Below are 15,182 nucleotides of genomic sequence, written 5' to 3'. Positions count from 1 at the left end.
CTGTTTCAAAAGTGTCTTTTTCTTTGCAATTCTCCCCATAAGTCCTCCTGAGTCTTCTCTTTACTGTTGTACATGAAACTGGTGTTTAGCGGGTAGAATTCAATGAAGCTGTCAGCGGAGGACATGTGAGGCGTCTATTTCTCAAACTAGAGACTCTGATGTACTTATCCTCTTGTTTAGTTGCACATCTGGTCTTCCACATCTCTTTCTGTCCTTGTTAGAGACAGTTGTGCTTCGTCTTTGAAGACAGTAGTTACACATTTGTAGGAAATCTTCAGTTTTTTGGCAATTTTAAGCATTGTATCGCCTTCAATCCTCAAAACATTTATTGACTGACGAGTTTCTTTTTTGCCATTTTTGACCTAATATTGACCTTAAGACATGCCCGTCTATTGCATACTGTGGCAACTCAAAAACAAACACAAAGACGATGTTCAGCTTCATTTAACAAACCAAATATCTTTCAGCTGTGTTTGATATAATGGCAAGTGATTTTCTAGTACCAGATTAGCAATTTAGCATGATTACTCAAGGATAAGGTGTTGGAGTGATGCTGCTGTCTAGATTTGATCAAAAATGACTTTTTTCAAATAGTGATGGTGCTGTTTTTTACATCAGTAATGTCCTGATTATACTTTGTGATGAGCTGAATGACACTTTGGTGAATTAAAGTACCAATTTTCAAAATCTGTACATTATTCAAAACTTTTGGCCAGCAGTGCATGTATAAAATAAATCCCAAGAATAATTAGTACATTTACAATGTACTGAATTTGAGAGTTTGAGTTTTTAAAATGAAAAATAATATTAAAGGTATCAATGGATATTTTGGCATAATTTCTTTCTGAGAGTTGAGTACATAATTCTTTCAGAAACGTTTTAACAAACACAATAACAGAACATATGTTCAATTGTCTCTTCTTTGTCACAAAAAGAGCATTTGTTCCTCAGTATTTTGAATATACTCAGACAGTTTGCTATTACAAGGGTGACATTAATTTACATTTTAAATGTGACTTCTTTAATCTTATTTGTTGTCCAGAGACCAGACCAAGTTTCAGTTGATTTGAAATAATGGCATCCATTGAAAAGAAGATGCTGGAATAAACCTTCTATTGATAACATTGCGAACAAAATGGTTATTAAATTTGACATCAGCAATAACAATTCCATCTATTGAGTGTTACTTAAAGTCACGGAGTTAAACGTTTATTGAAGTAATATTGGACAAATTCCAATACCGAAAATGTATAATTATTATTATTATTTTTTTTTAAATAAATACATACATAAAAAAAATAAAAAAATACAAATAAAAAAATAAAGGCATAAAGATACACATTTTTTTTTTGAGTGAAAGTGTTAACGGCACCTCGTACATTCATCTGACTCTGCCAGAAAGCGGCTCTCTGATTGGTCACGTCCCCGGAAATGCGTCAGGGGATTCCAACATGTCCGCGTGCATTTGAAACAGTGCTTTGAAGTGTGCTCCGTCAGTTTTTCACTGCAGACTTTCATGGGTTTGTATGTTGGGATCAACGAGCAGGCGATTCCGGCGGGACAGGCATCTGTTAAAGGAAAGAGACGGACTCCAGGACAGGAAACTTGAATATTTGTTATTATCAGGTGCGTGTGTGAGGGGATGTTGTTAGCACTAGCGTTGCTGCTAATGCTATCTGAAGATTTTCATGTTTTGCCTTAAACGTCGTCAGTAAAACTGACATTGGAATATTCCTGAAGAATTCAACGGTTAATCTTGTAATTTTATCTGATCGTCTGTCACATTAGCTGATAGACTGAAGTGTGTACAATGGAGATACATGCGGGGTCATAGACAGACAGACAGACAGACAGGCAGGCAGACAGACAGATGATTGATTGATTGATTGATTGATTGATTGATTGATAGATGGATGGACAGACAGACAGATAAATTGACAGATAGATAGATGATTGATAGACAGACAGACAGACAGATAAATTGACAGATAGATAGATGATTGATTGATAGACAGATAGATGATTGATTGATTGCTAGACAGATGATTGATTGATTGCTAGATAGATGATTGATTGATAGATAGATGATTGATTGATTGCTAGATAGATGATTGATTGATTGCTAGATAGATGATTGATTGACAGACAGACAGACAGATAGATGATTGATTGACAGACAGACAGACAGATAGATGATTGATAGACAGATAGATGATTGATTGATAGACAGACCAGACAGACAGACAGATAGATAGATGATTGATTGATAGACAGACCGATAAATGATTGATTGATAGACACAGACAGACATATAGATGATTGATTGATAGACAGACAGACAGATAGATTGATTGATGATAGACACAGACAGACATATAGATGATTGATTGATAGACAGACAGACAGACAGATAGATGATTGATTGACAGACAGACAGACGACAGATAGATGATTGATTGACAGACAGACAGACAGACAGATAGATGATTGATTGACAGACAGACAGACGACAGATAGATGATTGATTGACAGACAGACAGACAGATAGATAGATGATTGATTGACAGACAGACAGACAGATAGATGATTGATTGATAGACAGACAGATAGATGATTGATTGATAGACAGACAGATAGATAGATGATTGATTGCTAGATAGATTATTGATTGATTGATTGATTGATAGATAGATGATTGATTGACAGACAGACAGATAGATGATTGATTGACAGACAGACAGACAGATAGATGATTGATTGATTGATAGATGATTGATAGACAGACAGACAGATAGATGATTGATTGATAGATGATTGATAGACAGATAGATGATTGATTGATAGACAGACAGACAGACAGATAGATGATTGATTGACAGACAGACAGACAGATAGATGATTGATTGATAGATGATTGATAGACAGATAGACAGGTAGATGATTGATTGACAGACAGACAGACGACAGATAGATGATTGATTGACAGACAGACGACAGATAGATGATTGATTGACAGACAGACAGACAGACAGACGACAGATAGATGATTGATTGACAGACAGACAGATAGATAGATGATTGACAGATAGATAGATGATTGATTGATTGATTGATTGTTAGACAGACAGATAGATGATTGATTGATAGACAGACAGACAGACAGATAGATGATTGATTGACAGACAGACAGACAGATAGATGATTGATTGATAGACAGACAGATAGATGATTGATTGAGAGACAGACAGATAGATAGATAGATGATTGATTGTTAGACAGATAGATGATTGATTGATTGATTGCTAGATAGATGATTGATTGATTGCTAGATAGATGATTGATTGATAGATAGATGATTGACTGACAGACAGACAGACAGATAGATGATTGATTGATTGCTAGATAGATGATTGATTGACAGACAGACAGACAGATAGATAGATGATTGATTGACAGACAGACAGACAGATAGATGATTGATTGATTGCTAGATAGATGATTGATTGATTGCTAGATAGATGATTGATTGATAGATAGATGATTGATTGACAGACAGACAGACAGATAGATGATTGATTGATTGCTAGATAGATGATTGATTGACAGACAGACAGACAGATAGATGATTGATTGACAGACAGACAGACTGATAGATGATTGATTGATAGATGATTGATAGACAGACAGACAGATAGATGATTGATTGATAGATGATTGATAGACAGATAGATGATTGATTGATAGACAGACAGACAGACAGACAGATAGATAGATGATTGATTGATAGACAGACCGATAGATGATTGATTGATAGACACAGACAGACATATAGATGATTGATTGATAGACAGACAGACAGATAGATTGATTGATGATAGACAGACAGAGAGTTAGATGATTGATTGATAGACAGATAGACAGACAGATGATTTGATTGATTGATTGATAGCTAGACAGACAGACAGATAGATGATTGATTGATAGACAGACATTTGATGGATTGATAGACAGACAGACAGATGATGGATTGATAGACAGACAGACAGACAGATGATGGATTGATAGACAGACAGACAGACAGACAGACAAACAGATGATTGTTTGACAGACAGACAGATGATTGATTGATAGATAGACAGACAAACAGCTAGACAGAAAGATAGATAGATTGATGATAGACAGACAAATGGATAGATAGATTGATGATGGACAGACAGACAGAGACGATAGATAGATTGATGGACAGACAGACAGATAGATAGATTGATGATAGACAGACAGAGAGATGGATTGATGATAGACAGATAGACAGACAGATAGATAATAGATACACAGACAGACAGATACAGTTCAAGCCAGAATTTTACATAGTCTTGTCATTAAAATACTCATAGATTTAACTAAAGTTTTGGCAAGTCATTTATGACATCTACTTTGTGCATGACACAAGTCATTTTTCCGACAATTGTTTACAGACAGATTGTTTAACTTTTAATTGATTATATCAAAATTTCAGTGGGTCAGAAGTTTACATAACCTTAGTTAACTGTGCCTTTAAGCAGCTTGAAAATTACAGAAAATTATGTCAAGCCTTTAGACAATTAGACAATTAGATTCTGATTGGAGTTGTACCTGTGGATGTATATTGAGGCCTACCTTCAAACTCTATGCCACATGGCTTGACATCATGGGAAAATCAAAAGAAATCAGCCAAGACCTCAGAAAAAAATTGTGGACATCAACAATCTGGTTAATACTTGGGAGCAATTTCCAAATGCCTGAAGGAACCACGTTCATCTGTACAAACAATAAATAGTACACAAGTATAAACACCATGCGACCACACAGCCATCATACCGCTCAGGAAGGAGACGCATTCTGTCTCCTAGATATGAACGAAGTTTGTTGCGAAATGTGCAAATCAATTCCAGAACAACAGCAAATGACCTGTGAAGATGCTGGAGCAAACAGGTAGACAAGTATCTATATCCACAGTAAAAAGAGTCCTATATTGAAATAACCTGAAAGGCTGCTCAGCAAGGAAGACGCCACTACTCCAAAACTGCCATAAAAAAGCCAGACTACAGTTTGCAAGTGCACATAGGGACAAAGATCTTACTTTTTGGAGAAATTTCCTCTGGTCTGATGAAACAAATATGTTACTGTTTGGCCATAATGACCATCTTATGTTTGAAGGAAAAATGGTGAGGCTTGCAGAAGAACACCATCCCAACCGTGAAGCATGGGGGTGGCAGCATCATGTTGTGGGGGTGCTTTGCTGTAGGAGGGACTGGTACACATCAAAATAGATGAAATCATGAGTAAAGTAAATTATGTGGATATATTGAAGCAACATCTCAAGACATCAGCCAGGAAGTTTAAAGCTTGGTCGCAAATGGGTCTTCCAAATGAACCACGTCCCCAAGCATACCTCAAAGGTGTGACAAAATGGCTCAAGGACAACAAGGTCAAGGTATTGGAGTGGCCATCACAAAGCTCTGACCTCAATCCGATAGAAAATTTGTCGGCAGAACTGAAAAAGCATTTGTGAACAAGGAGTCCTACAAACCTGACTCAGTTACACCAGTTCTGTCTGGAGGAATGGACCAAAATTCCAGCAACTTATTGTGAGAAGCTTTTGGAAGGCTACCCAAAATGTTTGACCCAAGTTAAACAATTTAAAGGCAATGCTACCAAATACTAACTTCTGACCCACTGGGAATGTGATGAAAGAAATAAAAGCTGAAATAAATAATTCTCTCTACTATTATTCTGACATTTCACATTCTTAAAATAAAGTTGTGATCCTAACTGACCTAAGACAGGGAATGTGCCAGGACTTGTGAAAAACTGAGTTTAAATGTATTTGGCTAATGTGTATGTAAACTTCTGACTTCAACTGTAGATAGATAGATGGATACGCAACGCTTACATTTTTTCCACATTTTGTTATATTACAGCCTTATTCCAAAATGGATTAAATTCATTATTTTCCTCAAAATTCTACAAACAATACCACATAATGACAACGTGAAAGAAGTTTGTTTGAAATCTTTGCAAATGTATTAAAAAAATAAAATCTCATGTTCATAAGTACACAAGAGTCCGATGTATGTGCTAATGTGTTGCATTTCCATATTTTCACATTTTTCTATGCATGCCCTTGCTTCAATTTAGACACCATCTAATCAAAATAACAAAATATGCATTGAAATTGGATAAAAATATGGAAAAGTGTCGTCAATAAGATTTAGATGTAGCAAATCCGTATGAGTTGTCAATTATTGTTTTTATTTAAGCTATAGAGGCTGCTGTTATACTGTAGAACCTCATCCGGTGGACGAACATAAAACAAAATAGATACTATTGCCAAAAATATGCTTTTTGCAGATAAACGATTGTAAAACAGTTAAAGGATGGGCAAGGAGGAGGCGAGAACCGGCTTGTCAACATAAATCATATTTAATTAAACTCAAAGCACAAACATAAACACACATGACGGACATGCCCGTAATTCTCTCTCTCTCGAACAATCGTCACCGGCCGCCTTTATCCCTCGCGCGCCTCATCAGGCCGATTGGGGACCGGGCGCGCGATATTCCGACCCGGCCCCGCCCCCCTCCGCTCCACACCGATATTTCAAAAAAGGAATTATTGGTATTGATTAATCTGTACAACTGATATATCAGACTAGGAATATTTAAGAGAACTGCTTTTAAGCTAATTTAAAAGAAATGGTGACCTGTCACAGGCACAGCACCAAAAATATTAACTTTACCATTTAAATGAATTTACATTTTAACTTAATTCATGATGTTGCAACCACCAAAAACATTGTTTTGCTGCCAAATGTCTAATGTCAACAAATCGTCCATCAATAACCTGTCCGGAGGGTGTAAAAGTTATGAGATGAGTGTGTGTGTAATGGTTTCAATGTCTTTTGTTCACAGAAATAATGCTGATATTGGGAACTCATGTCGCACTCGTATGAAGAGAGAGCCACAATGATAGCCGCAGGCGAATTGCAGTCGTTTGTCCCGTTCGGTCGAGAGCACTGCAAAAATCACCCGAATGCAGTGAATCTTCAGCTACGACAGCTGCAGCCCGCATCTGAGCTCTGGTCCTCTGACGGTGCTGCTGGACTCGTGGGGTCTCTTCAGGAGGTCACTCTACAAGAGAGAGAGAAGGTAACTGTCCACATTCTCACACTGTATACTGGCTTTTATTTTTTGCCCTTAGATATAGCAATAGTTTGGGCCATGATTGGCAAAAAATACTGGATGTTGCAAGTAAGGTTGTGATGTTGTGATTGGCAGGAGTGCTGGCAGCTGAGGAAGGGCACAGCCCCTGATGATGTTGAATATGAAGAGGAGCTGTATGTAGCAGGAAACATGGTCATATGGAGTTGTGGCAGTAAGAATCAAGCCTCATATGTGTACAAGGCATTCACAGTGGACAGCCCCGTTCAACAGGTATGAGCAACAAAAGAATCATGCTGAATGTGTATGTGCCTTGCATCTATCACTTTGTCATTCTTACGATTTCACTTAAATAATTTCACAGGCTCTGTGGTGCAATTTCACCGTCCCTGCATCTAAAAAATATGGTAAATAAATTTCATAATTATCACATGTATTTATTGCTTTTTATTGAATGGCACTCTGGAATACTTGATTCTGATTGGTCAATCGCAGCATTATGTGGTCAAATATTTTCGGATAATGACCACTTAACCCTTGTGTTCTGTTTATATTTGATACAAAAACACAATGTCTGGAGCAGTCTTTTCCAAAATACGTAATTACACATTTATTGACATATTTTGCTTGTCACACCTCTAAACTAACTGCTTTCATAGTTATTAACAATACTTTATGGATTGAGGACTATGGAATTAGCTCAAATTACACCATTAAATGTGTCATGCATTAGGTGTGTCTGTAAAAAATAACAAAAATGTGCAATTTCATAGCAATGTCAAATATAGCCTATAGGTGGCCTCATGTTCCCCTTATTGTTGAATGGTGTATGTAACCCAATGCTGTAACTTGATTTATAGATATTATCAGAAGTTATACATTTGGATGTGTAGATAGAGCTGTCAGATTGAATGCGTTAATGCATGCGATTTAATTTAACGCTTTAATTTTTCTTAATCGTGATTAACACATTTACTGTTATATATTACACTGACCACACTTCACATCACACTCACACCAGAGCCCTTCTACCAAGGGAGCCTACATCCTTAGCATAAAATAGCATAATGTGGCAGTCCCATAGACATTCTATGGGTGGTACTGTCATAAAACGCTAGTTGACCATTACGCTCTTTCCTATGATAGAGCTGCGGAGGTTATCTCGGTAAATGAAAGAATGTCAGCCCACACACAAAATTGCGCTTCCATTATCATATGATGGAGAAAGGACCTATCAGTGCTATTTTAAGTGAAAAAAATAAAAAATAAATAAATAAATATATATATATATATATATATATATATATATATATATATATATATAAAAAAAATTATTCCCAGATGGAACTTGTGACGGAAATCAAGTATTTTTCAGCCTGTGTAAGGCGCATTTTAATTACCACAGAAGCACGTCAAGTCTTAACTATCACCAAAATGCAGAATGAGACATTTATGTTTGCATGTGAAGTTCAAAGCAGCCCTGACGTAAATCATGAGCGTGGCTTCACGTTTGCTGTAGGAAAGCGGATGGCTACAGTTTACTGGTATATTGTGGAGAATGAGACTTTTAGAGATTTAATGCCCGTTGCAATGAAAATGAAACCTATGGGGAGAACAGTTCTTTCAATAAGTCAAATTCCCACATAGGCTTTAGGAAACATTTACTGTTACTTGAATTGGTGATATTTTAGTGCATTTCTATCTTAATACTGTGGATGGCTTTGTTTGAAAAATACTAAAGCATTATATTGTTACATCTTGTTGTATTTTCTTTCATAAGATGAAAAAAACAAGCGTTTTGACAGGAAGAGAAGTATATACTGTATACTGTCAAATTTAAGCACTTGTAAAATCTGCACTTAATCGCGATTTACTATAAAAATATATGATGTTTTAAAATTATTCAAACCTGACCATGGTGTTATAAAGAGAAGACTTGGAGAACGTATTTTGTTATCTACCGTTTATTTTGTAAAAATAAATCAATAATATTATTATTCATTAAACTCTCAACCTGTAATAAAAATGGTTTTGTATAGGAATATAAGTGTTTCCGAAACAAGCCAAAAAAAAATCAATGCAATGTTTTGTCTAAAAAGGTTAACTGTTCCCAGAGTAGGGTCAGATGTTAAGTTCTTTAAGTGTGTGTATGTGTGCGAGTCCGATCCCTGGCGGATGGAACACCCCTCCGCGGTAGCGAGCCCCTCAGCCCCTGACAGCGGCTCCACCGCTCCAGGTGGCCAGCAATGAACCTCTCCTCCCCTCGCGGATGGCGGCTGTTCCTCTTCATCTAGGTGGCCAGCAGCAGCTGCTCCTTTGTGTGGACGACAGTGGCAAGGACTCCACGAAAGTGCATCCCTGCTCCTTCCCAGGCTTCGGCACCAATGTAACATGGTTCAAATGGGCAAGGAGGAGGCGGGAACCAGCTGAACAGTCAAAATAATATTTAATGAAGCCAAAAAGACACAAAACGCAAACACACACGGCATCTGCGTGTGGCTCTCTCTCTCCCGAGCTGCAGCATCCAGCTTGGCCTTATCCCTCTCCTTGGCTGATAAGCCCGATTGGGGGCCCTCCTTGTCACAGCTACCTAAACTTGATGGAAACTTTTCAGGATTTATTTTGTGAATTTAGATGGTAAAATAGGAAAAGGCACAATGACCCAGACCACTCCGATGAAGGTTACAATTTTTATATAAATATATATACATATATAAGGGATCAAATCGGACAAAAACTTCCAAACAGAACATAAGGTTTAATGCTGTAGTTGTCTGTTACCTCAGACAACCTATTTCACACGAACAGTAGCTTTGCTAGTTTCTCGTGTCTCTATTTTTGTATTGAAAAATATATAAAATGTCTTGCCTGTTTGTTTATAGTTGTGTAATAAGTGAGATAATGTATGGCAAGCTGGTCATTATTGCAAAATTTTCCCTAGCGTTATTCAATTTGATATATTGTCCCATATGATCTCCAGGAAAGGACGTTGTGGAGCAGACGGTGTGTATCGTCCAGAGCACCTGTGTTAATGTGCACAGCATGAGTGGGAAAGACTTCATATCTCCACTCCCCTTCCAGGTCAGAACGTTTGATCTCTGCACACTCTCTCTTTTGAATTCCTCTGAAGCAGATCTCTGTCATATGTTGGACTCCATCACTCACAGAACAGATTTGGCTGTATCAGCTTCAGTTTGGAGGGAATTTTCAGAGCCGTTGTTACTCTTGAGCATTTGTTAGTGCCATCAAGGATTTCACCAGCCTAACTGTCGTTTTTGACTGTTGTATCCATGACTGATGCTGCATGGAAGTTGTCCAAGAGATGTAATGGGTTATTTGGCATGAAGACCGGAGAGTAGGATTGAGTTTGGAAAAATGTCAACATTAGATCAACGCAATTTACTCTTTGGGTAATGTGGGCTATGTTTTGTGAGAATTTTCTGGAATTATTATATATATATATATTTTTTCATAAACAGTGATAGGTGCTTGTTGAAAAAGCTTTTTGTATGTGAAACTTTTTATTACAAAACTAAAACACTGTAGGAGAAGCTATGACGTATATCATCTATTTACCTTGATTCTGTGTATATCACTCCACAGAACCCATTTAGGCCAACTATTCACATAAGTGTGTGTGTGTGTATATATATACATACAGGTCCTTCTCAAAAAATTAGCATATTGTGATAAAGTTCATTATTTTCCATAATGTAATGATAAAAATTAAACTTTCATATATTTTAGATTCATTGCACACCAACTGAAATATTTCAGGTCTTTTATTGTTTTAATACTGATGATTTTGGCATACAGCTCATGAAAACCCAAATCTCAAAAAATTAGCATATCATGAAAAGGGTCTCTAAACGAGCTATTAACCTAATCATCTGAATCAACTAATGAACTCTAAACACCTGCAAAAGATTCCTGAGGCTTTTAAAAACTCCCAGCCTGTTTCATTACTCAAAACCGCAATCATGGGTAAGACTGCCGACCTGACTGCTGTCCAGAAGGCCGTCATTGACACCCTCAAGCAAGAGGGTAAGACACAGAAAGAAATTTCTGAACAAATAGGCTGTTCCCAGAGTGCTGTATCAAGGCACCTCAGTGGGAAGTCTGTGGGAAGGAAAAAGTGTGGCAAAAAACGCTGCACAACGAGAAGAGGTGACCGGACCCTGAGGAAGATTGTGGAGAAGGACCGATTCCAGACCTTGGGAGACCTGCGGAAGCAGTGGACTGAGTCTGGAGTAGAAACATCCAGAGCCACCGTGCACAGGCGTGTGCAGGAAATGGGCTACAGGTGCCGCATTCCCCAGGTCAAGCCACTTTTGAACCAGAAACAGTGGCAGAAGCGCCTGACCTGGGCTACAGAGAAGCAGCACTGGACTGTTGCTCAGTGGTCCAAAGTACTTTTTTCGGATGAAAGCAAATTTTGCATGTCATTCGGAAATCAAGGTGCCAGAGTCTGGAGGAAGACTGGGGAGAAGGAAATGCCGAAATGCCAAAATGCCTGAAGTCCAGTGTCAAGTACCCACAGTCAGTGATGGTCTGGGGTGCCATGTCAGCTGCTGGTGTTGGTCCACTGTGTTTTATCAAGGGCAGGGTCAATGCAGCTAGCTATCAGGAGATTTTGGAGCACTTCATGCTTCCATCTGCTGAAAAGCTTTATGGAGATGAAGATTTCATTTTTCAGCACGACCTGGCACCTGCTCACAGTGCCAAAACCACTGGTAAATGGTTTACTGACCATGGTATTACTGTGCTCAATTGGCCTGCCAACTCTCCTGACCTGAACCCCATAGTGGGATATTGTGAAGAGAAAGTTGAGAGACGCAAGACCCAACACTCTGGATGAGCTTAAGGCCGCTATCGAAGCATCCATAACACCTCAGCAGTGCCACAGGCTGATTGCCTCCATGCCACGCCGCATTGAAGCAGTCATTTCTGCAAAAGGATTCCCGACCAAGTATTGAGTGCATAACTGAACATAATTATTTGAAGGTTGACTTTTTTTGTATTAAAAACACTTCTTTTATTGGTCGGATGAAATATGCTAATTTTTGGAGATAGGAATTTTGGGTTTTCATGAGCCGTATGCCAAAATCATCAGTATTAAAACAATAAAAGACCTGAAATATTTCAGTTGGTGTGCAATGAATCTAAAATATATGAAAGTTAAATTTTTATCATTACATTATGGAAAATAATGAACTTTATCACAATATGCTAATTTTTTGAGAAGGACCTGTGTGTGTGTGTGTGTATATATATATATATATATACACACACACACAGAGCCGTGGCCAAAAGTATTGGCAGTGACATACATTTTGTGTTTTGCAAAGTTTGCTGCTTCAGTATTTGTAGATTATTTTGTCACGTTTCAATGGTATACTGGAAAACAATGATAAGCATTTTATAAGTTTTAAAGGCTTTTATTGGCAAGAACGCTCAATATATGCAAAGAGTCAATATTTACAGTGTTGGCCCTTGTTCTTCATAACCTCGGCAATTCCCTCTGGCATGCTGGATATCAGCTTCTGGGCCAAATCCTGACTGATGGCGATCCATTCTTGCATTATTAGTGCACTGATTTGATCACAATTTGTGGGCTTCTGTTTGTCCACTCACTTTTGAGGATTGACCACATGTTCTCTATGGGACTAAGATTCGGGGAGTTGCCTGGCCACAGATCCAAAATTTCAATGTAATGATCTTTGAGCCACTTCATTATTACTCTTGCCTTGTGACATGGTGCTCCATCATGCTGGAAAATGCACGGATCATCACCAAATTGCTCCTGGATCGTTAGGAGAAATGGCTCTTGCAGGAAGTTTTGATACCATTCTTTATTCATGGCAGTGTTTTTGTGCAGGATTGTGAGCGAGCCCACTCCCTGTGATGAAAAAGAACCCCACACATGGATGGTCTCAGGATGCTTCACTGTTGGCACGATACAGGACTTGTGGTAGCGTTCACCTTTTCTTCACCGGACTATCGATTTTCCAGATGTCCCAAACAGTCAGAAGGGGGCTTCATCAGAGAACATATCTTTGCACCAGTCTTCTGCTGTCCAATCCTTGTACTTCCTGCAGAATTTCAGTCAGTCCTTGATGTTATTCTTGGAGAGAAGTGGCTTCTTTGCTGCCCTTCTTGACACCAGGCCATTGTCCAAAAGTCTTCGCCTCACTGTGCGTGCAGATGCCCTCACACCAACCTGCTGCCAATATTGAGCTCTGCACTGGTGGTGACACGAGCTGACTCCTCAGGAGGAGACGGTCCTGGCACTTGCTGGACACTCTGGGACGCCCTGAAGCCTTCTTCACTGCAGATGATCCTCTCTTCTTGAAATCTTTGATCCAGTAAAGGGTTCTTTCAGGTGCAATATTCTTTGCAGCCATTTCCTTGCATGTGAGGCCATTTTGATGAAAGTGATGATGGCTGCACGTCTTTCTTTAGAGGTAACCAATGCTAACAAGAACACAATGTTTGGAAGCACTTCTTCCCTCCTTTTATAGCAATCAGTCTGCTCTTATAATCCAATCAGAATGATAGAGTGATTTCACCTGACTTGTACTCGTTCACACTTTCCCAGGTGCTGCTGATATGATTAGTGAAATTATGTTAGCTGGTCATTTTGTGCCATGAACAAAAAAACAGTGAAATTTGTGTTTTTGTGAAAGATAATTTTTTTTGGCCAATGAAGCTTTTTGCAATTATTTAAAATGCATCTGATCATAATCTAGAAACAATGTGAATCAACAACACAACAACTGAAGCAGAAAAATTTGCAAAACACAATTTATGTCACTGCCAATACTTTGTGTGTGTGTGTGTGTGTGTGTGTGTGTGTGTGTGTGTGTGTGTGTGTGTGTGTAATATATGCTGAATGAAACAACATTTTAATGAAAATTTTTTGGCTTTAATTTTTTTCTCTTTATAAATGCTAAAAGCACTTTTAGGCAGTGCAATATTGTGAATATAGTCACAATCGTTTCAAACTTTTAGGTGTTCCTTTTCTTTCACTGAATGTTGTAGTTTTCATTGCCGGGTTTCGTTTGTAGGTTTCTACTCTCTGGTCAACAAAGTTTGGCCTGCTTTTGGAGCGCAAAAATATCACAGTTGATGGCCACGTGAGTCCCAGCAGGTATGACGCATACAGGAAATGTTGACTTTGCTATTTCGGCCTTTTACTCTTAAGTATTGTGCTCCATGTTAAAAGGAAATCACCAAAAAATGAATGTCTTAAGAGAGAACACAGAATGTCCAGGCTGTTCTTTTCTGTTCCGTGATAGATTTGTGAGAAACAGCCTGAAATGTCAATGTATGTTGAATGGAAAAGAGCAGCCTGAGCATTCTGCTAAACTTCTAGTTTTGTGCTCCTCATGAGAAATAACATATGGTTAATGTGGGTTAAACAGGTTTGAAACAGCTGAAGTTCATTTTTGGTGAACTATCCTTTCAATGCTGTAACTGAGCATGTGAGTGCTTGTTTTAAAGAAGGAAGATGGTTCAGTTTGATGTCAGCTTGAAATAACTGAAATCGTATCTTGTTGTCAGGGAACCTCTGCCGATCCTGTTCAGCATGCTGCATCCTTTAGATGAAATCGCTCCTGTTGTTTGTAAGTCCACCGGTAAGGTCTTTTTGTTATTTTCACACCTTCTGAAGAAAAATTTAAGAATATTGATATGTTTTTAGAGCTCATGTAAAATATTGCCCTGAAATATTGACTGTGACCTCATGACCTCTTTTGAATGTGTCATATTTGTTGATTCTGATTGGTTCAGGTCTGTTTGAGGCGCGGCTCCAGTATGTTTCAGACAATGCTCTGAGAGTCTTATTCACCTGCCTTGAGCCCTCTATCATCTTGAGCTATGACACGCAGCAGTGCACACACACTGTCTGGGCCCTTCGCAAAGTCACACCTGAGGTACATTAAATACACGACGCTCCTGTGTTTCACCTTGTCTTTGTGTCAG

General features: G+C 38.3%; 1 protein-coding gene across 2 annotated transcripts in view; it reads left to right on the top strand.

The window, feature by feature from the left end:
- The first annotated feature begins 1,469 nt into the window (after positions 1-1,469).
- LOC127660370 (anaphase-promoting complex subunit 1-like) overlaps positions 1,470-15,182 on the top strand; it is a 100,881-nt gene continuing 87,168 nt past the window's right edge. For both annotated transcript variants that reach the window (XM_052150509.1, XM_052150508.1), the window contains exons 1-8: positions 1,470-1,626; positions 6,951-7,187; positions 7,317-7,472; positions 7,564-7,606; positions 10,180-10,280; positions 14,267-14,349; positions 14,763-14,836; positions 14,991-15,133. In XM_052150509.1, the coding sequence (XP_052006469.1) occupies positions 6,975-7,187; positions 7,317-7,472; positions 7,564-7,606; positions 10,180-10,280; positions 14,267-14,349; positions 14,763-14,836; positions 14,991-15,133 (813 nt within the window). In that variant the 5' untranslated portion in view covers positions 1,470-1,626; positions 6,951-6,974. The remainder of the gene's footprint in view (positions 1,627-6,950; positions 7,188-7,316; positions 7,473-7,563; positions 7,607-10,179; positions 10,281-14,266; positions 14,350-14,762; positions 14,837-14,990; positions 15,134-15,182) is intronic.

Source organism: Xyrauchen texanus, chromosome 20 (assembly GCF_025860055.1).
Source record: "Xyrauchen texanus isolate HMW12.3.18 chromosome 20, RBS_HiC_50CHRs, whole genome shotgun sequence".
NCBI lineage: Eukaryota > Metazoa > Chordata > Actinopteri > Cypriniformes > Catostomidae > Xyrauchen > Xyrauchen texanus.
This window is presented reverse-complemented; position numbering and strand designations above follow the sequence as displayed.